This window comes from Saccopteryx leptura, chromosome 4, assembly GCF_036850995.1.
Source record: "Saccopteryx leptura isolate mSacLep1 chromosome 4, mSacLep1_pri_phased_curated, whole genome shotgun sequence".
Lineage (NCBI taxonomy): Eukaryota > Metazoa > Chordata > Mammalia > Chiroptera > Emballonuridae > Saccopteryx > Saccopteryx leptura.
Window position 1 is genome coordinate 147,281,215 of NC_089506.1, and position 24,213 is coordinate 147,305,427.

Here is a 24,213-nt window from a genome sequence, read left to right on the forward strand (position 1 = left end):
TCAATCATAGTGGCAATTTTCAAATCTATCCGCTTGTTTATAATTTTTCCCCCAACTTATTTTCTGTCCTCTTACTGAGAATTATATCTTGTTCTCAAAAAGTACAAAATTTGTCATCAACTTTGCTCCTTTGCCTGTTCTCGTTGTTCTGATTATTGTGTTATTCTCTCTCTTCCTATTCTTCCTCTTAATCCTGTTCTTATTTTCCTAAACTGAATGCCAGTGTAATTTCTTTTACTCTGCAGTCATAGACTTTTATGTCGGTTGCCAAAAATGATCATCAGAATCACACTATCAGAAAGTATACTTTGCTGAGTTGATTTAGAATCTCTAGTGTTTAAGTCCCAATATCGGTATAGTTTCAAAGCTTCTCATTGTTTTTATATTTGGGGGTTCTATGGTAGATTCTCCTTCTGTAATATTTCTGTGTCCATCTCTGCACTGTGGGAGCTCCTCCTCTGCAGTCCTTCGCTTCACGTCCTCTTCATCTTGCACTTCGACCACTGCAGTCGTTACCGAGCTGGTGCCCTGCTTTTAGCCTTCTCTCCACTATTTACTTTCCTTTGATATTAGCTCTGTTATGAATAGGCCACCTCCTTTCTCAGAATTTTTAAATGACTTTCCATTTTCTACAAAATAATTTTGTATTGCTTACCCTGGCCCTTACAACCCCTCCGTGACCCAGTGTTACAAATGTTCTTCTCCTGTTTACTTTCATGGACTTTTAACATCAATCAAAAAGAATAATTTATACTAATTTATGCATTTATCTTTTTGCCTCTATTTATGCTATTCCTGCTATATTAAGCTCAAAATCTGCATGTTCAAATTTAGCTCATGTTCAAGGCCCAGCTGAAAGTTCTTTCTCACTATTATCTCCCTGCTACCATTGAGAAGTAACTGCTTTTTTCCCTAAATTTTTACATAACTTGTTTTCTCCTAATATTATCTTCTACCTTTTATTATAGTGTATTTGTATATAAATGTACATATATAATAGTGTGTATATATATAAATATATATAATATTTGAAATGAAATCCATATGTAATGTACCTTTTTACCTACCACATTTTAGCTAATATATTTTGATGCTTGCTAATGAAATACATTTCTTAAATAGCAAGCAATAGCCAAAGTTTATATAAAACTCTTCTAAGCGTTCTGCATTTTAACTGTTAAATCCTCACTAAATCTAGATCTAGAAAACGCCATTTGGGAGGTACCAGTATTGCTCTCATTGTATAGATGAGTAAATTGTGTCTCAGAGCAGATGAGTACCTTGCCAAGGTCACACAGCTGGTAAATGGCTTTCAATTAATCTGGCTCAAGTCCATGTCTATAACCATTATACTATTCTGTTTATTATTATTATTATTATTAATGAATCCCACTCAGTCAATCCCAGTCATGCTTTTTTTAAAAAAAAATGTTATTGGCTGAAGGGCCATATTTAAACTAGATCTTTCCTTTTGATTGAAATTGACAGAAACAAATTATAAAATTTAGTATAAATAACCTTCAGATGGTTTATTGTTAGCATCAACTTCAACAAAGAAGTAGAATTTGGACCATAAGAAAGACTAAAAACATTGAAGAGCAATTTAAAGCCCTCTTGTACAGTATTATAAAAAGTATAAATCAGTGGGGTTGTAAATTAACAAATTATCCAAATGAACAATATTTGAGCCTTGCATTCATTTACTTGTACAGGTCCAAGAAGTGTGCTGATTTTCCTCGCTCCATCATTCCCTCCACCCAGTACCAGAGTATTTGCAAATAAATACTTAATCCATACAAGAATTTGGTTTTTTTAAAAATTCACAAATTGCACAAGCTTTGTAACGAAATCAACTTCATCTAGTTAAAAGTAAAACAAAAAACAACAAAATATAGCAGTATCTGTCTAGCCTATTTTTATTTCTTTCTGGTATTTTAAAAATTTTAATTTACATAGATTCTAGTATCCTCCCAAATGCATCCTCCCTCCCATGTGTTCCCCACAACGTCCCCCTTTACCCCTTCCCCTCAGTACCCTCCCCATTGCCCTACAGGATTAGCTTTTCTGCTCTCTTTAATGTTGTGTTCTGTGTGTATAATTTCACCAATCTCTTTCCCTTTTCTGATCCCTTCTTATCATCCCCTTTCCCTCTGTCTGCTTCACCTCTGGACCCATTGATCCCACCTCTGCCTCTATTCCGTTCCTCAGTTCGTATTGTTCATTGGATTCCTCAAATGAGGTCATATAATATTTTTTTTCTCTGCCTGGCTTATTTCACTTAACAGAATAGTTTCCAGGTCTATCCATGTTGTCGCAATTATAAGATTTCCTTTTTTCACGACCCCATAATATTCCATTGTGTATATGTACCACTGCTTTTTAATCCACTCATCCACTGATGGGCATTTGGGCTGTTTCCATATCTTGGCTATTGTGAACAATGCTGCCATAAACATGAGGGTGCATTTCTTCTTTTGAATCTTTGATGTGTTTTGTTGATGAGTGCCATTCTGACTGATGTGAGGTGGTATCTCATTCTGGTTTTAATTTGCATTTCTCTAATGATTAGTGATGTTGAGCATTTTTTCATATGCCTATTGGGCATCTGTATATCCTCTTTGGAGAAGTGTCTATTCATTTCTTTTGCCCATTTTTTGGATTGGATTGTTTATCTTCCTGATGTTAAGTTTTAAAAGTTCTTCATAACTTTTGGTTATTAACCCCTTATCAGACGTATTGTTGAATATGCTCTCCCAATGAGTAATTTGTCTTTTTATTCTGTTCTTATTGTCTTCAGCTGTGCAAAAGCTTTTTAGTTTGATATATTCCCATTTGCTTATCCTGTCCTTTATTTCCCTTGCCCATGGAGATAAATTAGCAAATATATTGCTGTGAATGATGTTGGAGAGTTATTGCCTATGTTTTCTTCTAGGATGCTTAAGGTTGCATGACTTACATTTAAGTCTTTTATCCATTTTGAGTTTATTTTTCTGAATGGTGTAAGTTGGTAGTCTAGTTTTTTTTGTTGAGGATTTTAGCATCTAAATTCGTCAAGGATACTGGCCTATAATTTTCTTTCTTTGTGCTGTCTTTGCCTGGTTTTGGAATCAGAATTATGCTTGCCTCATAAAAGGAGCTTGGAAGTCTTCCTTCCTCTTGAATTTTTTGAAATAGCTTGAGAAGGATAGGAGCTAGTTCTTCTTTGAGTGTTTAGTAGAATTCGCCTATGAAGCCATCAGGCACAGGGCTTTTGTTTGTTGGGAATTTTTTGATAACTGTTTCAATCTCATTTGTTGTAATCAGTCTATTTAGGTTTTCTTATTCTTCCAGATTGATTTTCAAGAGATTATATTGTTCAACAAATTTGTCCATTTTACCTGGGTTGTCTAATTTTTTGGCATACAGTTCTTCATAGTATTTTCTTACAATCATTTGTATTTCTGCTGTGTCCATTATTACTTCTCCACTCTCATTTCTAATTTTATTTATTTGAGTCCTCTCTCTTTTTTTCTTGGTGAGTCTGGTTAAAGGTTCATCTATCTTGTTTACTTTTTCAAAGAACCAGCTCTTGGTTTTGTTGATCCTCTGTATTGTTTTTTTAGCTTCTATGTCATTTATTTTTACTCTGATCTTTATTATTTCCTTGCTTCTACTTCCTCTGGGCTTTGCTTCCTCTGAGCATTATCCTGAAGCACAAAGGTTGCCGATTTGATCCCTGGTTGGGGCACATACAGGAACAAACCAATGTTTCTGTCTCTCTCCCTCTCTTCTGCTCCCTTTAAAAATCAATAAAATAAACATTTTTTTAAAAAAAAGAATGAGCAATTAGATATTAGTTTACTCCCATATGCTTAAAAATCCCTGCCAGACCTCTGGGTACTGTGCCATTGTTTAAATGGATAATGATAAGCTTTTAAGTAATACAGATATCAGACCATTTTGTGGTCTATTATGGTTGTATATTCTTAAAAACAGCTCTGTAGGTGAGTTTGGTATTAATTTGCTCTATTCACAAAGATAGCTATTTAACAACAGAGACCAAATAATATTTCCAAAGCTTTTGATAATTATACATATAGCATAATTTTAAAGATTAAACAATACTCGGATAATCTGATAGCTGATAGGAGAAGAAATACAGTTAATCACAGTGACAGAGAGGAAACAAAAGATTTAACTCAAATAAACTTTTTAGAATAGTAACATGGCAAAGGAAATACAAACAAAATAAAAAAAAATAATTGATGGCACAGCTTTGTAATATGATGGCTAGAGAACCAAATGAAGGAAAGAAAATAAGCACTTGGGTCCACTGCATTCCTTCAGGTGAGGATTGAAGGTCTACCAGAAAACGGTTTTAGGAACTAACGTATTTAACACACTGTAAAAGTATTTTCTTTCTCTCGCAGAGTTATCTGTAGTGTTAATTTCTCTGAGTCATGGTGTCAGAATTGACTCAAGATTTTATTGTTGAATTTGAGCCTAATAAATCTTAATGATTGCAGTGTATGTCCTATCAAACTATCTATAAAGTTAGACTGTTCATGACCAAATATATAATAATATGATTTTCAAAAATTATGAGGCCATCTAATAAGGTGAAAAATATAGATGTGTTCAGGTTGAAGATGCACTGTTCATTTTCACTGTACTATGAAAGCCAGGTGTGATGGAGCTGCTGGTGTGCTCTGCAGCCTGGGGGTGAGGGCCTTGAACTCTTCAATGGCGGAATAACTAGCTGGTAATGTGGTTAGAAAACTAGGTTGAGCCAGTCTTCCACTCTTAGTTGGCTGACTTCCTGTTTGTTTTAGAACTTCAATCTTCTAAAAATTATTCTCAAATGTTATTTTATAAAACATTTAGGAAATGTGTAGAAAATTACTCTGTTGGCTGTAAACCCAAATGATAATTTTTCTTCCCATAATTCCAAGATATTTTGCCTCAGAAGAAGAAAACAGACCATATAACCTTTTACTTAAGAATCACGGACCTGTTTGACCCCCCCCCCTACACACACACACACCCCACCCCAGTAGGATACATCTGGCAACTTTGAAGTACATGATTCCAATGAAATTATTCTAATAACAGTTCGTGCAAGGTCCATGTGGGTATGTCTCATCTAACTTGATTATTCTCTTTAGATTCAAAATTATAGCCTGCAAATTGAAAATTATATATAGCTGTTGCAAGGCAAGACCATAATTCTAGGCTTGCACCATTTTTTTTTCTATCCCAATAAATCATACTCAAAGTAGGCCTGACACTGGACTGTCCTTAGCACTGAGGATAGCCCTACATCAGCCACTGACAAAGGACTGCTATCTAGGTTCTCAGCAGACTTTGAGGCTCCTCTGAGACTTTGCTCACATTCTTTCTCTTTTCCCCTGTAAAATATACTCTAGGCCAATATTGGCTCTCCTCTGTGTCTTCGGATCCAATATCTCACCTGTACAGATCTTTCAAAATTAGGTTTATCAGTGAGGGTCAGGGTAAATCCACTTAAGAAGGTGGTAATTGTAGGCCTTCATTACAGTTATGTTTACTGTCCCTATCTTATGTCAAAGATATCCTACAATATCCTATTTAAATTGCCTTTTAGAGCAGAGATTTACAAATTGTAAGTCACAACATGCTTTTTAAAGTTGGATGGGATAGCATAGCATAACACAGCACAGCACAGCAGAATGGAATGGGATGGGATGGGATGGGATGGGATGGGATGGGATGGGATGGGGATGGGATGGAAAATATCAAAGGGAGACTGATAGGAATAGTAGACACTGAGAGGCACATTTCAAATAGGTTTGTCAGGAAGTTTTCAGTGACAATCCAGATGTGATGGAGTCTGTACACTGAAAACAAGCCTCCTCCCAGTGTGATTTTGAGAGTACATCAGGTAAAAAGAAAGATTATATAACCAAATATGTTTGAGACATTCAGGTACAAGAAAAGCTAAACATGTTTCTTTATTACATGATATTTTGATACTTCAAATATGCAAGAGGGGGCTCTCTATAGTCAGACACTGTTTTTCTAACTTGACTAATGTCATGATGATGGTGAGGATGAGGATGATAGCAAGTTAAAACTTGGTACGCAGGTGCTTTGTTTTCGGCTCTGTGCTGACTGCTTCGTGTGCATGGCTCCCACCACCCCATTTGGTGCAGGTATCACGGATAACCAGCCGTGAGATTAGTAGAGAGTGGGATCAGGAGAAAGAGAGAGCTTGAGAGGAAGTATACCAAACTCATCTTTGGATTAACTCAGTTTGAGAAGCTTTGGAAAGCTCCATGCCTGGAGCCAGGAGAGGTAGAGATGAATATTTGGAAATTACTGGCCCTAAAGAGTTTGTTGAGAGAAGTTGACCTGAAACCAATATAATATTGAATGTCAACTATAATTTTAAAAAAAGAAAAATAAAATAAAATAATTTTTTAAAAAGTTTAAAGAAAGTTGGAGACTCTAGAGATTATGAACTTAGTAGGGATAGCTAAATGAAATGAAGCCCCTGGCACATGATGAAAAGCTGAGACATACAAAGGTTAGCCTCCTGCAACAAACACTGGCCAACTGTATCTCGAGACAGAAGCCACAAGTCTTAGAGGGGGTTCCCTTATCCAAATGGGTTTTTAAGAGCTCTTTTGGGAATGTGTTTGAAGAACTGAAGCAAAAAGGAAATTCTAAGATTGAAACCAAATATAGGACTAGTGACCAAACATAAGGAATGAGGTAAATGGATAAATGAGCCATGGAGTGTTCCTTTGAACAATTTGCAGATCTAACCCATACATTTGTTATCTGTTCCACCCCCAGTATGCTAATGCCAGTTTGGCAATGCTGTGAAATATGTGCCCTGTCATCTCTTCTATGACTTTAGGTGTATTTGCTGAGAACACTGGTGGGTAACTATCATTATGGAATTAATGTTAGGAAAGTTCAAGAGCACATTATTTTCTCTCTAAGAAATGTGTCAGGCCTGACCTGTGGTGGCGCAGTAGATAAAGCGTCGACCTAGAAATGCTGAGGTCGCCGGTTCGAAACCCTGGGCTTGCCTGGTCAAGGCACATATGGGAGTTGATGCTTCTACCTCCTCCTCCCCCCTTCTCTCTCTGTCTCTCCTATCTCTCTCTGTCTCTCCCTCTCCTCTCTAAAAAAAAAATGAATAAATAAAAATTTAAAAAAAAAAAAAAAAAAGAAATGTGTCAGATCAATGAAACTTCTTTGCCTCTAAGTATCTTAATTTAGAGCCATATTTTAGAAATAAGACCCTTTGATACCTTTTTTAATTGCCTTATCTTCTAATTTAAAATAATGTGTGCCCATGGTTATAAATAGACTCCTAAATATCTTTAAATCCACATCACTTCACAGATGTGTTCTTTGTTTTACTTTGATGAGTTTGTTTTAGTAGCACATCCAAATTGTTACAATCAGAAGGTCAGTGAGATAAAAGGAAAACAAGTACTTTAGGAGATTGTAAACACAAAATAAATTTCAGCCTCATGTAAATTACGTGTGATTGCCACAATAAAGCCATTATTATTGTCACTAGTGAGCAGCAATAAATGCCAAGGCTGCACTTACAAAGAAGAGAGATAATATAGCCCCATGCTTTCTTTAAAAATGGAAGTTGAATTCATTGATATCATATTTTCTGCTAAAAAATAGATTTTATGTATTCTTGGTGGAATTTACAAACTCCCATAACTAGACTTTCTTAATGATAATAGTACTAAATGACACATCCACTGCTGTTTCTTTTTCCTTTCCACAAGTAATTTCTTTCATTGAAACCTTTTCAAACTACTTTTTCACATTAGTGACTTCTTGCTAATTTAAGTAATTTAGCATTAGTGACTCCTTGCTAAATAAGGTACTTTTAAGATTTACTTTTCTTTCTACCAGTAGTAGAACTTAATCTTGACATGCCCTGTATATCATAGTCTTTTGTTTCTTAATTGTGAAATATACATAACACAATTTACCATTTAAACCATTTTTAAGTGTGCAGTTCAGGGGCACTAAGTACAGGTTGTGCAGCCATCGCCTCTGTTCCTTTTCAGAATTTTAATCATCCCAAACATGAACTCTCTACCCATTAAACAATAACCCCCTATCTCTGCCACAGCCCTGCTGTCCTCTGTTCTACTTTCTATCTCTGAATTCACCTACTCTAGGCACCTTATATAAGTGAAGTCATACAATATTTGCCCTTTTGTATCTGGCTTATTTTACTTGACATAATATCTTCAAGGTTCATCCATGTTGTAGAATATGTCAGAATTTTGTTTCTTTTTAAGGCTGAGTAATATTCATAAATATCTCACTTTCCGTGATAGACACTGGATTGTTGTCACCTTTTGGCTACTGTCCATAATGTTGTCATGAATATTGGTGTACAAGTCTCTGTTTGAATCCCTGCTTTCAGTTGTTTTGAGTATATATCTAGAAGTGGAATAGCCAGATTATATGGTAGTTTTATGTTTAACTTTTTAAAGTATCACCAAGCAGTTTTCCACAAGAGCTGTACAATTTTACATCCCGACTAACAGTGCAGAAGGGTTCTACTTTCTTCACATTTTTGCCAACATTTGTAATTTTCTAGGTTTTTGGCAATAGCTACAAGAATGGGTATCTCATTGTGCTTTTGATTTGCATTCTATGATTTCAGGTACACAGTTCTACAACACAACATCTATACACTATATACATCTCCAGTCAAGTCTCTGTCACCGTTTATCCTCTCTGTACCCTCCCCCAGCTCTCCCTCCTCCACCTCAGCAGTCACCACGCTGTTGTCTGTGTCCATGCATTCTTTTTTCTTCTGCTCAATTCATTTATCCCCCACCCAGCTCCCCACGCCCCAACAGCTATCAACCTACTTTCTTATGAGTCTGTCTCTATTTTGCTGGTTAGTTCATTTTGTTCATTAGATCCCACATATGAGTGAAATCATATGGTACTTGTCTTTCTCTGACTGCTTTACCCATTTTTGAATTGGGTTGTTTTTGTTTTGTTGTCAAGTTGTAGGGGTTCCTTATATGCTCTGGATAGTATAGTCTTTTATGTAGACACTTCTATTCTTTAGGCCTATTCTGTTTTTAGGGTTTCCTTTTATTGAGCACATTGAAATGATTTTGTTTTCTGTTAACATTCATCTTTAAACATGTTTCTAACATTGCCAAATTATAATTGCCGCTTTGGTAAGCATTGTCTTACATAGACAACCAAAGAGTTATTAGTAATTCACCACGTACAAAAATGTTAGCTTAGAAAATGTGAAACTAAAATAATCTATATTAAATGGAACATTAGTTTTCAGTTTGCCTTTGAGTACTTTTGCTGTCTTGTAGTCAGCATTATCAGATATGAGTATTGCTACGCCTGCTTTTTTTTGGATGTTATTTGCTTGGAGTATTGTTTTCCAGCCTTTCACTTTGAATTTGTTTTTAACCTTGTTGCTTAGATGTGTTTCTTGTAGGCAGCAAACAGTTGGATTTTCTTTTTTAATCCATTCTGCTACTCTGTGTCTTTTTATTGGTGAGTATAATCCATTTACATTTAGTGTAATTATTGACACTTGTGAGTTCCCTATTGCCATTTTATACATTGCTTTCTGTTAGTTTTGTGTCTTGTTTGATTCTTCTCTTTTGTTTTTCTATCATTTGTTTTTGTTTAGTTGTATTCCATACATCTTTCCTCTGTTGCTATCTTTTTTATCTCATGTGCTTCTGTGGTGGTTTTTTCAATGGTGGTTACCATTAAGTAATGAAAAGGGTTTCTACCCTGTTCATTGTAGTGCACTATCTTGGGAGTACTTCTGCACTCCATCGTCCTTTGCTACTGTTAATCTCCGTCCTCTCCCCCCCCCCCCCTTTTTTTGTTGTCACAGTTTAAATTTGGTTTTATTGTGTTCTTGGTGGAGCTTTTACTTGTGTTTTGTTCTTTTTATCTGGTTGGAAAACCCCCTTTAGTAATTCCTAGAGTGGGGGTTTTCTGATGATAAATTTCCTCATCTTTTCTGTATCTGTGAATGTGTTTATTTCTCCTTAATATTTAAAGGATAGCTTTGATGGGTATAGTATTTGTGGCTGAAAGTTCCTCTCTTTCAGGACTTTAAATATTGGGGTCCACTCTCTTCTAGCTTGTAGAGTTTCTGCTGAGAAATCCGATGATAATCTAATAGGCCTTCCTTTATATGTTGTATTCTTCTTTTTCCTGGCTGCCTTGAGAATTTTTTCTTTGCCGTTGGTTTGTGCCAATTTCATTATGATGTGCCTTGGAATAGGTTTGTTGGGGTTAAGAAAACTCGGTGTTCTGTTTGCTTCTTGAACTTGAGGCTTTAGTTCTTTCCACAGGCTTGGGAAGTTCTCATCTATTATTTGTTTGAGTATGTTCTCCATTCCATTTTCTCTCTCTTCTCCCTCTCATATACCTATTATTCTTATGTTATTCTTTTTGATGGAGTCAGACAATTCCTGTAGGGCTTTCTCATTTTTTTAAATTTTTGAGTCTCTCTCTTCTTCTCTCTGTTGTGCCTCAAGTTGCTTGTCTTCTATTTTACTAATCCTACCTTCTATCTGGCCTGTTCTATTAGCTAAGCTTGTTACCTCATTTTTCAGCTCATGAATTGAGTTTTTCATCTCTGTTTGATTTGTTTTTATAGTTTCAATTTCCTTGGTAATATATTCTTTGTGTTCATTGAGTTGTTTTCTGAGCTCTCTAAATTGCCTTTCTGTGTTTTCTTGTATATCTCTGAGTATTTTTAGGATTTCTATTTTAAATTCTCTGTCATTTAGCTCCAAGGTTTCCAATATATTAAATATTTTCTTCATAGATTTTTCCTCATCTATCTGTGCTACCTCTCTGTCTTTTGTATCCATGATATTCGATTTCCTTTTCCTTAATGGCATCTGGGGGTGGTTTTGTTGATAGTACTAATGAGAATTAATAAAGAATAAAAAGTTAAAAAATGAAAAAGAATAAAAAATTATTATCCCACCCCCCCTTTATTTCCTCTCCTCTCCTCTCCCTTCCTTCTTGAGAAAATATTGTGGTGAACTGTGAATTAAATTGTGCTAAATAGAACAAAAACTACCTATAATGGAGAGCCTGAGTTGGGGAGAAGTGATAAAGGGGCAAAAAAGGGTGTATGGACCTCCAAAATGCAAAAAAGAAAAAACTGTGGGTCAAGAATAAAATGATTTGCTTTTAGGTGATGGTTGACTGATGAGAGGAATAAGAGGGAAAAAGAAAAAAGGGGAAAAAATTTAAAATTACTATTGTATTTAGTGGAGCAAGAACTAAATAAAATGGAGAGCCAGGGTTGGGACCACTGCTAGTGAGTTAAAAAAGCGAAGTAAAAAACCCCCAAAGCACCATGAAGAAAAATTTGAGTCCCGATAAAATAATTTGTTCGTGACTGAGGATTTAATGAGAGGAAAAGTAAAGGAGAAAAGAAGAAACTAATATAGAGGGAGAAAAAAAAAAAGAAAGAGGAAAACACAAAAAGAATAAAAAAGAAGAAAAGGAGAGAGAGAGAGAGAGAATTACGGGTTTTGGAGTGCAACCCTTATAGAGAGAAAGGAAGAAGAAAGAAAAGATAATGGGAGATGTAACACTTATGGGTAGTGTAGTTCAAGGAGAGGAGAGAGTAAGACCGGCAGATAATTAAAAGACCAAATTGGAAGAGGAAGAAAATAATCAAGACTAGAAGATAAGAGAAACAAACAAATATAATAAAATGGGTTAGGTTATAAAGTCTGTGGATTATTCTTGAGTTTGAGAGGTTATCTTCTTGTTTTTTCTTTTCTCTCCCGCTTCCTGGTCGGTGACTCTGTACCCCAGGTTCTGCCCCTGTGGCACACTCAGGTAGAGGTTTGCAGTTGATGAGTCTCTATGCCGATGTCATATATTAGGCTTCAGTCTTGTTGGCAGTCGAGGCTCATTAGCATGTGCAGGCTCCGCCAATGAGAGTCCGTGTTCCCGGAGCCTCTCTCCTAGTCTTTCCTTCCTGAATTAGTAGCCTGATTATTCAGCTATGGGGTTGCTGCTGCCTCTGCCTTCGTGTTTAGAAGTTCCAACTTCTGGAGGCTCCAAGGATAGATTTTTCTGTCTCTGGTTGAAGATCTTGTTGAATTTTGGGGGAGATTTATCAGTATCACTCCTTACGGCGCCATTTCACTGACGTCACTTCAGTTTTCAGTTTGCCAAATGGAATTCATAATAGCTGTTAAACAACATGCCCCGCCCATCTTCACCACCATCACCCATCCCTAAGACCCTTTCCCCTTTTGGTCATTGTCACTCTAGGCCCCAAGGAGGGTAAAAGGTGTTTCCTCAGATTGCTTAACCATGAAGCAGTTGAAGCTTAAGTTTGAGGGCTTCTTACTTTCATGGGCCCCTTTAAAAGTCTTATGCCTAATTATGCTTTTTTAGTTTTCATGTTTTAAAGAAGCCTCCCTAAGTTTTCTAAACTTCAGGCTCACAAAATCCAGAAGTGTCTCTGGACAGGTTTCTTCTATTAGAAGTCATGTTTTAATCGCCGTTGAACTGGTGGGAAAGCAGCTTGGGGTCTGTTGTTCAGTATACTGTTATTCATGACTGGTTTTCTCTTCTGCAGTTTCTGTTCTGGGGTGCCAAGCTACCACACTTTCAACCGAGTTCCCGGGAAGCATGGGCTGGGCCACGGGTGTTCCCGGTCAGCCCTGCTCTGCTGCCTTGGCTCCCCTGCTGAGCTGTCAGCACGGCACTTGTTTGGCTCTAGGCACGTAGAAGAACATGCCGGCCAGTTTTTGAAAATTTGGTGCCTCATTGTTCATGCAAAAATATGCATGTCCTTTTGTACTCTGTACAGGGCCATAAATAGAACTTTGTACTTACACAGTGGGAGCAAAGAATGCCGTTACCAGACCTAATGCTTCATCTTTCAGAAGTTTCACAAGCAAACTTACACAGTTTCCTATCTTTGGGGTATCTTGTTGAAAGTAAAAATGAGCTTCCAACCCCTTATCAAATTATATGCTTTTATAAAAAATGAATTTTTATAAAAATTAAATAAATCTTATTATATTCTTCTGTACTACTGTAAAGCTTTAATGACAAAGGAATTGTTCACTTATACATACAATCTTATTCATTTTTACTGTGCAATTATAATAATAACTCAGACAATTGTATATTTTTCTCTGAAGGGTATAAGGTATCCTTCTAAAGTCTTTGTCTTCTCAAAAAAAAAAAAAAAAAAAAAAAGCTCAGACTTTTCCATTTCCTTTGTCCTTTCTCTTCTTGTGTTTTCCTTTTCCTTCACTTCCCAAACAATTCCATCATAAAGCCATTTGTTGATATAGAGCAAGGTATGTATCCACAGGAAGGTGTTTAAGCATGGAGTGTCAGACTATCATGAGAACCTGAGTGAGCATGGGAGGTCATCAGTGCAAGAGAAGGGATTATTGAAATGGGAGATTAGTTACAATTAAATAGGGCAGTTGGTCAAATAGGTAAATATGTTAAGGATAATTGGAAATAGATTTCTTAACAACAGAGAATGGAATCACAAAAATGAAAAGGGAGAAAATTAGAATAACCCTGTGGTGTTTCATTGAAGTTGGAAGTATTGGTGGGAACTGACTTTCATTACATAGAGATGGATATGGAAATACATATAGTTGTACATGTGTTTGTATGGTATGAGTGTGTACACATTGTTATACATACATATATTCTCATATTCTGTCTACTGAAAGGGCTGAGAAGCAACAACACCCTAATAGCATACTTAGCCCCAGTGCTTGGTTTTTAAATGCTGTTCTCTCCTAGAAGGAACCAAGACTGAGGCAGAGAAAGTACAGAATGAGTTTAAGACACATTTGTGAACCCAAAAGCTCACAGAATGAATGAGGACATAACAAAAGTCACAGAAACTATTTTGAAGGAGTTCTCGCTAAACAAACTTAGAACAATTTAAGCATCAAGGTAAATGATAGCAATTGATAATAACCCATATGAAAATTGAGACTGTATGGGTCCAAATTCTAAGAATGAATAAATTAATAAATCAAACATTTGATAAAAGAATGTTTACCTAGTTTCAAAACATTGATAAAATAATGTCCAGCCTATAGAAAAGTTTTACAAGAGTTTATTTGAGCCAAAATTTTGAAGACATGCCTGGAAGCAAGATCTCAACCGATTGAGAAAATGCTCCTGAGAAGGGCAGTTTTGCATGTCCTTGTGTGCATTTAGAATCAAGGGAGAAAACATAAGAAAGGTTCATGAAATCCACTGGTAGTAGCTTCAGGAGGTGGGAGGAAGCAAAGAAAGGAAAGCTCTAGGATTGGATAAAGAGCAAAATGGAGAAACACATACTTCTTTTACACTGGCGGGTATGGGACAGTTAATATTTAACATTGACAGCCCATAGAGATGGTACTTGAACAACAGGAGAGCAATGAGGGTTCTGTGGGCTTGAGCTCTAGTGGCTGTGCTTGTGCTATATAGAGAGGTCTAGAAAAGAAAGTTACTTTGACATTTCAAAGGTATGTTATCCTAGATGCATGAGAACAATGGGCAGCTAGCTGTCAGTTAAGGTAAAGATTGACCTTTGCTAAGGAAGCTATGAACTTGGGATGTGCCTACCCACCATGGCATGCCCGGCCAGGAATTCATGAACAGAACATCCCATGCGGTTACTTTGGGTCCCTGAGCTTTCAGGCCTGCCATGTGACACCCCCTCCAGCTTGCCAGGTTTATTACACAGCACCTTTCTCATTCACAAAAGTAATACCACATAGGTATTTGTTAATTACAAAGAAAAATAGACTAACTTTACAGAGGAGAATCTGTGCAGCTACAATTTTAATCAAATGACCCTCATGATTATCATAAGTAATGGGACAAATCAAATTCTTATGCCACCAATAGAATGTTATAAAAAGAACCCAGCATCACTTCTATGATTTCTTCCAAAGTGTACAAACTGAAACACAAGAAAAAATTAGGCAAACTCAAAGGACACTCTGTATGAAAATCTGACTGGTAATCTTTTTTTTTTTTTTTTTTTAATAATTTTATTTTTTTAATGGGGTGACATCAATAAATCAGGATACATATATTCAAAGATAACAAGTCCAGGTTATCTTGTCGTTCAATTATGTTGCATACCCACCTCCCAAAGTCAGATTGTCCTCTGTCACCTTCTATCTTGTTTTCTTTGTGCCCCTCCCCACCCCCTATCCCTCTCCCATTCCCCCCTCCCCCCCGTAACCACCACACTCTTATAAATGTCTCTTAGTTTCACTATTATGTCCCACCTACGTATGGAATAATACAGTTCCTGTTTTTTTCTGATTTACTTATTTCGCTTCGTATCATGTTATCAAGATCCCACCATTTTGCTGTAAATGTTCCGATGTCATCATTTCTTATGGCTGAGTAGTATTCCATAGTGTATCTGTGCCACATCTTCTTTATCCAGTCATCTATTGATGGGCTTTTTGGTTGTTTCCATGTCCTGGCCACTGTGAACAATGCTGCAATAAACATGGGGCTGCATGTGTCTTTACGTATCAATGTTTCTGAGTTTTGGGGATATATACCCAGTGGAGGGATTGCTGGGTCATAAGGTAGTTCTATTTTCAGTTTTTTGAGGAACCACCATACTTTCTTCCATAATGGTTGTACTACTTTACATTCCCACCAACAGTGTATGAGGGTTCCTTTTTCTCCACAGCCTCTCCAACATTTGCTGTTACCTGACTTGCTAATAACAGCTAATCGAACAGGTGTGAGGTGGTATCTCATTGCCATTTTGATTTGCATTTCTCTAATAGCTAAAGAAGATGAGCATCTTTTCATATATCTGTTGGCCATTTGTATTTCTTCCTGGGAGAAGTGTCTATTCATATCCTCTTCCCATTTTTTTATTGGATTGTTTGTTTGTTTGTTGTTGAGTTTTATGAGTTCTTTGTATATTTTGGATATTAGACCCTTATCTGAGCTGTCGTTTGAAAAAATCATTTCCCATTTAGTTGGCTTTCTGTTTATTTTGTTATCAGTTTCTCTTGCTGAGCAAAAACTTCTTAGTCTGATGTAGTCCCATTCATTAATTTTTGCCTTCACTTCTCTTGCCATTGGAGTCAAATTCATAAAATGCTCTTTAAAAACCAGGTCCCTGAGTTGAGTACCTATGTCTTCTTCTATGTACTTAATTGTTTCAGGTCTTATGTTTAGATCTTTGATCCATTTTGAGTTAATTTTTGTACAGGGGAAGAGACTGTAGTCCAGTTTCATTCTTTTGCATGTGGCTTTCCAGTTTTCCCAGCACCATTTATTGAAAAGGCTTTCTTTTCTCCATTGTGTGTTGTTGGCCCCTTTATCAAAAATTATTTGACTATATATATGTGGTTTTATTTCTAGACTTTCTATTCTGTTCCATTGGTCTGAGTGTCTATTTTTCTGCCAATACCATGCTGTTTTGATTGTCGTGGCCCTATAATAGAGTTTGAAGTCAGGTATTGTAATGCCCCCAGCTTCATTCTTTTTCTTTAGGATTGCTTTGGCTATTCGGGGTTTTTTATAGTTCCATATAAATCTGATGATTTTTTGCTCTATTTCTTTAAAAAATGTCATTGGAAGTTTGATGGGAATTGCATTAAATTTGTATATTGCTTTGGGTAATATAGCCATCTTGATTATATTTATTCTTCCTAGCCAAGAACAAGGTATATTCTTCCATCTCATTATATCTTTTTCGATTTCCCTTAACAATGGTTTATAGTTTTCATTATATAAGTCCTTTACATTCTTTGTTATGTTTATTCCTAAGTATTTTATTTTTTTTGTTGCAATCGTGAAGGGGATTATTCTTTTGAGTTCCTTCTCAGTTGTTTCATTGTTGGCATATAGAAAGGCTATTGACTTCTGTATGTTAATTTTGTATCCTGCGACCTTACTGTATTGGCTTATTGTTTCTAGTAGTCTTTTTGTGGATTCTTTGGGGTTTTCGATGTATAGTATCATATCATCTGCAAAAAGTGATACCTTTACTTCTTCTTTTCCGATATGGATGCCTTTTATTTCTTTGTCTTGTCTGATTGCTCTGGCTAGAACCTCTAGTACCACATTAAATAAGAGTGGAGAGAGTGGACAACCCTGTCTTGTTCCTGATTTAAGGGGGAAAGCCTTCAGTTTAGTGCCATTTAATATGATGTTAGCTGATGGTTTATCATATATGGCCTTTATCATGTTGAGATATTTTCCTTCTATACCCATTTTTTTGAGAGTCTTAAACATAAAATTGTGTTGTATTTTATCAAAAGCCTTTTCTGCATCTATTGATAAGATCATGTGGTTTTTGTTCTTTGTTTTGTTGATATGGTGTATTACGTTAACCGTTTTACGTATGTTGACCCATCCTTGAGATTCTGGGATGAATCCCACTTGATCATGATGTATTATTTTTTTAATATGTTGTTGTATTCGATTTGCTAGTATTTTGTTTAGTATTTTAGCATCTGTATTCATTAGAGATATTGGTCTGTAGTTTTCTTTTTTTGTGCCATCCTTGCCTGGTTTTGGTATGAGGGTTATGTTGGCCTCATAAAATGTGTTTGGAAGTATTGCTTCTTCTTCAACTTTTTGGAAGACTTTGAGTAGAATAGGAACCAAGTCTTCTTTGAATGTTTGATAAAATTCGCTGGTATAGCCGTCAGGGCCTGGACTTTTATTTTTGGGGAGGTTTTTAATGGTTTTTTCTATTTCTTCTCTACTGATAGGTCTGTTTAGGCTTTCTGCTTCTTCTTGACTCAGTCTAGGAAGGTTGTATTTTTCTAGGAATTTATCCATTTCTTCTAGGTTGTTGAATTTAGTGGCATAAAGTTTTTCATAGTATTCTACAATAATTCTTTGTATATCTACGGTGTCCGTGGTGATTTCTCCTCTTTCATTTTGGATTTTGTTTATATGAGTTCTTTCTCTTTTTTCCTTGGTAAGTCTTGCCAAGGGTTTGTCAATTTTGTTGATCTTTTCAAAGAACCAGCTCCTTGTTCTATTAATTTTTTCTATAGTTTTTCTGTTCTCTAATTCATTTATTTCTGCTCTGATTTTTATTATCTCCTTTCTTCGGCTGGTTTTGGGTTGTCTTTGTTCTTCTTTTTCTAGTTCCTTAAGGTGGGAAGTTAAGTGGTTCACTTGGGCTCTCTCTTGTTTGTTCATATATGCCTGAAGTGATATGAACTTCCCTCTTATCACTGCTTTTGCTGCATCCCATAGATTCTGATATGTCGTATTGTCATTTTCAATAGTCTGTATATATCTTTTGATCTCTGCACTTATTTCTTCTTTGACCCATTCATTTTTTAAAAGTATGTTGTTTAGTTTCCACATTTTTGTGGGATTTTTTTCCTCTTTTTTGCAGTTGAATTCTAGTTTCAAGGATTTATGATCAGAAAATATGCTTGGTACAACTTCAATTTTTCTGAATTTGCTGATGTTGTTTTTGTGGCCCAACATATGGTCAATTCTTGAGAATGATCCATGTACACTGGAGAAAAATGTATACTCAGTCACTTTGGGATGAAATCTGACTGGTAATCTTTAAAAGGGTCAGAGTCACGAAAGCCAACCACAGACAGGCGAACTGTTTGGGATTAAAGGAGACTTCAGAGACATGTCAGCTGGCTCTTTCTGCTACAAAGGAAACTACTGGAATAACTGACAGATATTGAGTAATATCTGAGAGTGCTAGTAACGTATCAATGTTAATTTCCTGATCTGATGGTTGTTCTGTGTTTATGTAGGGGAATGTCTTCGTAGAAAATACACACTAAAGTATTACAGAGGGTGATGATGAAGGATCAGGTTGGCAACTTTCAAATGGTTCAGAAAAACTTGGTTGTCACAATGTACTTGTAACTTTTCTGTAAATTTGAAATTGTTTCAAAATAAAATCTGAACCTGCTATAGTTATATTTAGTTTTTCTAACTTGCCCAGTACATGTGGATGGTAGATGTTAGTTGATGATGGTGGTGGGTACCTATGAACTTTCAAGTTTGTCTTGAGAGTGGACAGTGATGTGGTCCAGACTGATGACTTTTAACAACTTGAAAATGTGTTTATTTGCAGCTGCTAAGATCTGATTTACTTTCCAAATCTTATGCAGCTTGTCACTTAAATATTAAAATCCCCTCTTTAAGGTTATTATTCTAAAACCCAAGCCAGAAGGGTAATTAAATCATTGGCCCTGGAGAAATCTGTTCTGAAAAGTATTGAAACAAATTGCATGGGTAAACAGTGGGTAGAATAGACTTATTTTTCATAGTTGTGAATCCCATTCACTAGTCTCTGCTCTTAACCCTAACTGTAAATTTGGGATCTTCTCAGTCAGGAGAGAAAAAGAGAGATCAGTATATATTTTACCGTCATACACAAACAAGTTTTTATATCATTTCTGTTTTAAAATGCTGAGTTGGACTACACTAATTTTGAGAGCACACTGATGCCTGCTTGCCATGTTCTAGCAAAGTGATCTGTTCGAATTTACCTGTGATTTATTGATAAAAGTGATTTCATCTCTGCCATTGTTCTTATAACTTCCGGAACACTCCAGCAGGTGGTAGTCTAGGAGAGGAACAGTTCTTCATCCCCACCCCACCCCTGCCTACCAGCAAAACAGGAAGACTCAGCAACGTGTGTTCTCTGGCGTAAGAATGGGATTTCCAAGGCAGTTCTTCAAAATGGGGACTTAGGCATGGAGAGTATTCCCCAAAAAACGAGCCCCAAATAGTTTTTGTGTGTGTGAGACTATGCAGTATTCCGAAGCTCAAAATTTCTTTCTTCTTTTTCTTTCTTTTTTTCTGTGATTTCTAGAAATTCCACTGGTTTTATATCTTTTCGCCCTGATTTCTGTAACATGGCTTTGGGGAGGCCTGCACATGGCTTACAGACACTTCTGGATGTTGGTCCTCTTTGTCATTTTCAACAGTCTACAGGTAAGATTTACAGTTTGATTATTGATGGCATACATGTATGCCAATGAACACATGGCATGAAGTTTCAATATAAAGGTATGAGGTGTCCACACATAGGGGAATTTGTGTGCATAATAACATCATGCAGCATTGTAGAACAAGATGATGGGGGTTAAATCTTTAACACTTGAAAGACGGCTGGGCTATAGAGATAGGGAGGACATACATACCCTCCTTTTATTTTTAGAACATTTCAGTAATTACAAAAATATATTTTTGTTCAGAAGAATTGATGTTTGTGAACTTTGCAGGTGGCAGCTATGGAGGACCTATGTTCATAGTTGGACCATGGCTGTGTCTAGATTTAGATCAAATGAGGAGTGAAGTAAATAGCAATGTTCAAGCAATCCCCTCTTGTGCTGAGTGAAATGAGAGTGTTTTGGTTCCCTGCAAATGATAGACATCCTCTAAATCTAGCAATGCCTAGCTGAAATTAGTTTTGTCAGCATGCTTGGATAGTATAACTAGAAATGAAAGAATGCAGCAAAAATTAAAGCTGACTTCTTTAGTGCTCTTGTTAAATGGGAAAAAGTTGCACCCTGAAATTAACAAATGGAACAAGTGAATATATATTTCTTATTTTTTCAAGTGAAAAGTTCTATTCTGGACTAAAATAACTTCTTAAATATACCAGAGATATGTCTAAACTGCCCTTATTTTGACCACTGTCTTGCAAAGAACATGTATAGAAAAACATATTGTATTAGGATTATGTCATAAAACTAAAATATGACTCAAAGCATATTTAGGTTTGCAAAAGAGACATATTCTTTCATGAGAGCATATTTTATAGCAGAGTACCTATCAAAGCATAATATGGACTTAGGAAGGGAAAAAATACAAAGTAACTTTAGAGTTTTGAATCTAGTTGTTATGCAGATACCTCCCCACAGATATGGTTATTATGAAGCATCTGCTCTTAGCACAGTGAGCCTGTGGAGCCAGGGCCAAGTGAGGATGACAGCCCTGCTCCTCTAGGATCTGGTGACTCCAAGGCATAATCACTTAGTGATGAGCATAAACTATGGCAGGTGTCATGTAAACAAAGTGTTCTGAGAGCCCAGTGAAGGGCCTGTTTACTCCTGCCTGTACTAGCATTTGAGCTGATCCCCAGAAGTGAGCCACTCAAGTCAGAGGCCCTGTCCTGGTCGCCTGTGAAGCCCTAAGGCCCGGTGCAGCTAGCATCAAGGTCCCCCCTGACGGACCGGTGCAGCTAGAATCAAGGTCCCCCCTGACAGCCTAAAGGTATATGTTATTTGTGAGACACACAGTGGTACACAGACCAGTTTTTAGATTTTTAAAAATATTTGCTGCAAACTTAATAATGAGAAATCCTGAATTTCTGCCAGCTGTACTTGCTTGGCAGCAATTTTCAAGTCCTGAGTAGACGCCGCCCCATTCGATAGGCTGCGCGACCTTATGCACGTGGTAGACTTCATTCATTCATTTCGCCTGCCCATGAGCTCTGACACCTTTAATATTTATTAAATAAGCGATGAGCGTATGGTTAGAGATGGGTATTTCAGACCAAGAAAACCGTTGTAGCCTGGACTACAAAAGGAGAAAGTGATCAAATTCACAGGTTGAGGAGAGCGAGAACAGTTCTGCAGTTAGAAGGCAGAGGTAGGAAAGGAGACGGAAAGGGTGGGCGGGATTCAGTGTCATGTGACAGGTCAGGATGGGACAGTAAAACTTCAGTTTCTAAGCAATGAGAAATCATCAGAGTTGGAGGGCTTTGCTTGTTTTGTTCTGATTGTTTTAATTGTTAGTTTTAATTTTTAAAAATATTGAATGGGAATGACATGCTCATACCTACTTTTTAGAAGGATGCTGGAAAACATTTAGGACGATATTGAAAAGGGGAGCAGCTCCAGCAGGTAGATGTTGCCATAGTCCAGCCTGTCGTGCTCTGGCAATGTGCCTGGGAACAGAAAGTAGTGGCAGGTTTGAGAATTGCTGTCGAGATCAATTAATGAACACGGTTAGCCAATTCAATGTGGAATCTAGACTGCGAGAGAGCAACATTGCTTAGCAATGCCTGGCGCAAGTGAATGGCTGGACGCTGACACATGAGACAACATGGGGATCCCCTCAAGTGCAGGGTTCTAAGGAGTAAGCAGTGAGGTTGGAGAGTCAGTAAGATTTGAGAAACAAAGCTACCAATCGATGTTTTAGTAATTAGGTCTAGGGAGAGAGCCAGTGAAAGAGATAATTATGAAAGAGGACTGGTGTAGGGCAGTTTGGAGTTGCTATTAGAAAAAAAAAAAAAAAAGCTTCACAAGAAAACAATACCAAACTCTGTCAAGTGTAGCAGAGCAGGTAAATTGGATGAGAACTGAAGAGTGATGTGGTCTAGAAAGGCTAGTTACAACACAGGCTGTTAGACCCCACACTCAGAGTGTCTGACACGGAAGATCTGGGTGGGCTCTGAGAATCTGCATCTCTAACAAGTTCCCAGAGGGTACCGATGCAGCTAGCCTAGGAACCACAGTCTGGGAACCACTGGTATAGAACGCGATTCTAACTCTACCAGCCTACTCTCTCATCAGCTTCAGCTGGAGTCCTGGATACTTACTCAATTCTACTGTGAAATAGAAATAAATACTCTTTAGAATTACAGTCGAATTTAATAAAATGGCATAATGAATGTAAAGCAATTGTACATCCCTCACACATAAAGAACAGTTATTTCTATTTTTCAAGAGGTGTCAAGGAGAATGCTAAGAGAGAAATAGTAGCTGAGGAAGGAAGGTTGATTGGTTATTCAAAGATTATTTTGTTTTTGTTTTCTTGACTTGTGATAAGAATCAACAATGGAGAAACTGACACCTGGAGGAAAAAGTCATTGCCATGGCAAGATCCTGAGCAGGGCAGGAAGAGCAGCAGTGATAGAGGGCTTGTCTGAGAGAGGAGCAGGGCTGTCTCTCCGAGGCGAGGGAAAGGGGGAAGGATCGATGAACATGAAACACTATTCTGGAGCTAAAAAAAGGTGGAAAGTTAGAATATTCATCTGATGCCCTCTCTTTTCTCTCAAAATCAGCAAACTAGAAGATTTGTTGAGATAAATGAGTTGAAAGCTGAGGTAAATATAGTAAAAAAATATGAAGCAGTTTCTAAGCAGAAAGTAGATAAAAATGGAGGTGGGTCTGAAGATGGTCTGCTTAAGTTATCGGTGTGATTCAGTGGAGGTTGGAAAGCTGACATTTGTATTTGGACCAGTTAGCAGTAATTAAGTAAATTTAAACCTTAAGGTTAAAATGGTAGCTGGTACAATCTACCAAACCATATACACAGGAAAAAGCCTATTGAGCTGTTATTGAGGCCAATTAATTGAGGATGATTGTTGAGCATTAAACTATATTATAAGGAGATAAAAAGAAATTGTTATGGTCTCTTACTTTGAGAAATTTAATATAAGCTGTGTATAAGTAAAAATTAAAAATATTTCATACTCATATTTAATGAGCTTAATTCCATCTGCGTGGCTCTATCGAAGCCGTGAGTATTTGTATTACTCTTGCCTGGGATCTGGCACACTGGTTCATTCTTGGTATCCGGGTTCAGTCAGTCCTGAAAGAGACACTTGGGAAATATGATATCCCCAGGGTTTATTGGGGTTCATTAAGGAGAGACTGCTTCATGTCTTTAATTCGAGCATCTCTATGGGACATGGTTATAGAGTAGTAAGATCTTTGACATATGTTCCATGAAGGCTGAATGGTTCTTTGTTTTGTTTTACTGGCCTTTGTATTACTTTTACTGCCTTTGTCAATGTCTGGGACCACAAAATATGTTATATACATATGCTTGGCTACTATATTTTGCTCAGCAGAGATTATTGCCACTTTTTTTTTAATTGAGAATGTAATTATGACATAGGTGCTCTGAGGCTTATGAATGAAAGGGATATTGCTCTAATATTCTGATTTTTTAATAGTTATTACTTGATGCAGTTTTAAAAAGGGAATCTTGATCACTAGAAATATCATCAGGAATTTCTTGATCACTTTCTGACAATTCAAGGTTGAACTACGTCTGAGCATTTAAGAAACTGTCGAAAGTACTTATTAATGCATAATGGATATAAGTGCAAAAATAAGGTATGAAAAATCATTGTAAATATAGCTACTATTATTTTTCTTACTCAGTAATCTTTTTGAGCATTGTGGCCACCAGCAGTGT

The 24,213-nt window shown here is 36.7% G+C and overlaps 1 protein-coding gene across 1 annotated transcript in view; it reads left to right on the forward strand.

Moving 5' to 3' along the window:
* Positions 1–24,213, forward strand: part of ADGRV1 (adhesion G protein-coupled receptor V1) — a 697,985-nt gene that overhangs the window by 610,284 nt on the left and 63,488 nt on the right. The window contains exon 87 of the mRNA XM_066381830.1: positions 19,871–19,992. Coding sequence (XP_066237927.1) covers positions 19,871–19,992 — 122 coding nt within the window. The remainder of the gene's footprint in view (positions 1–19,870; positions 19,993–24,213) is intronic.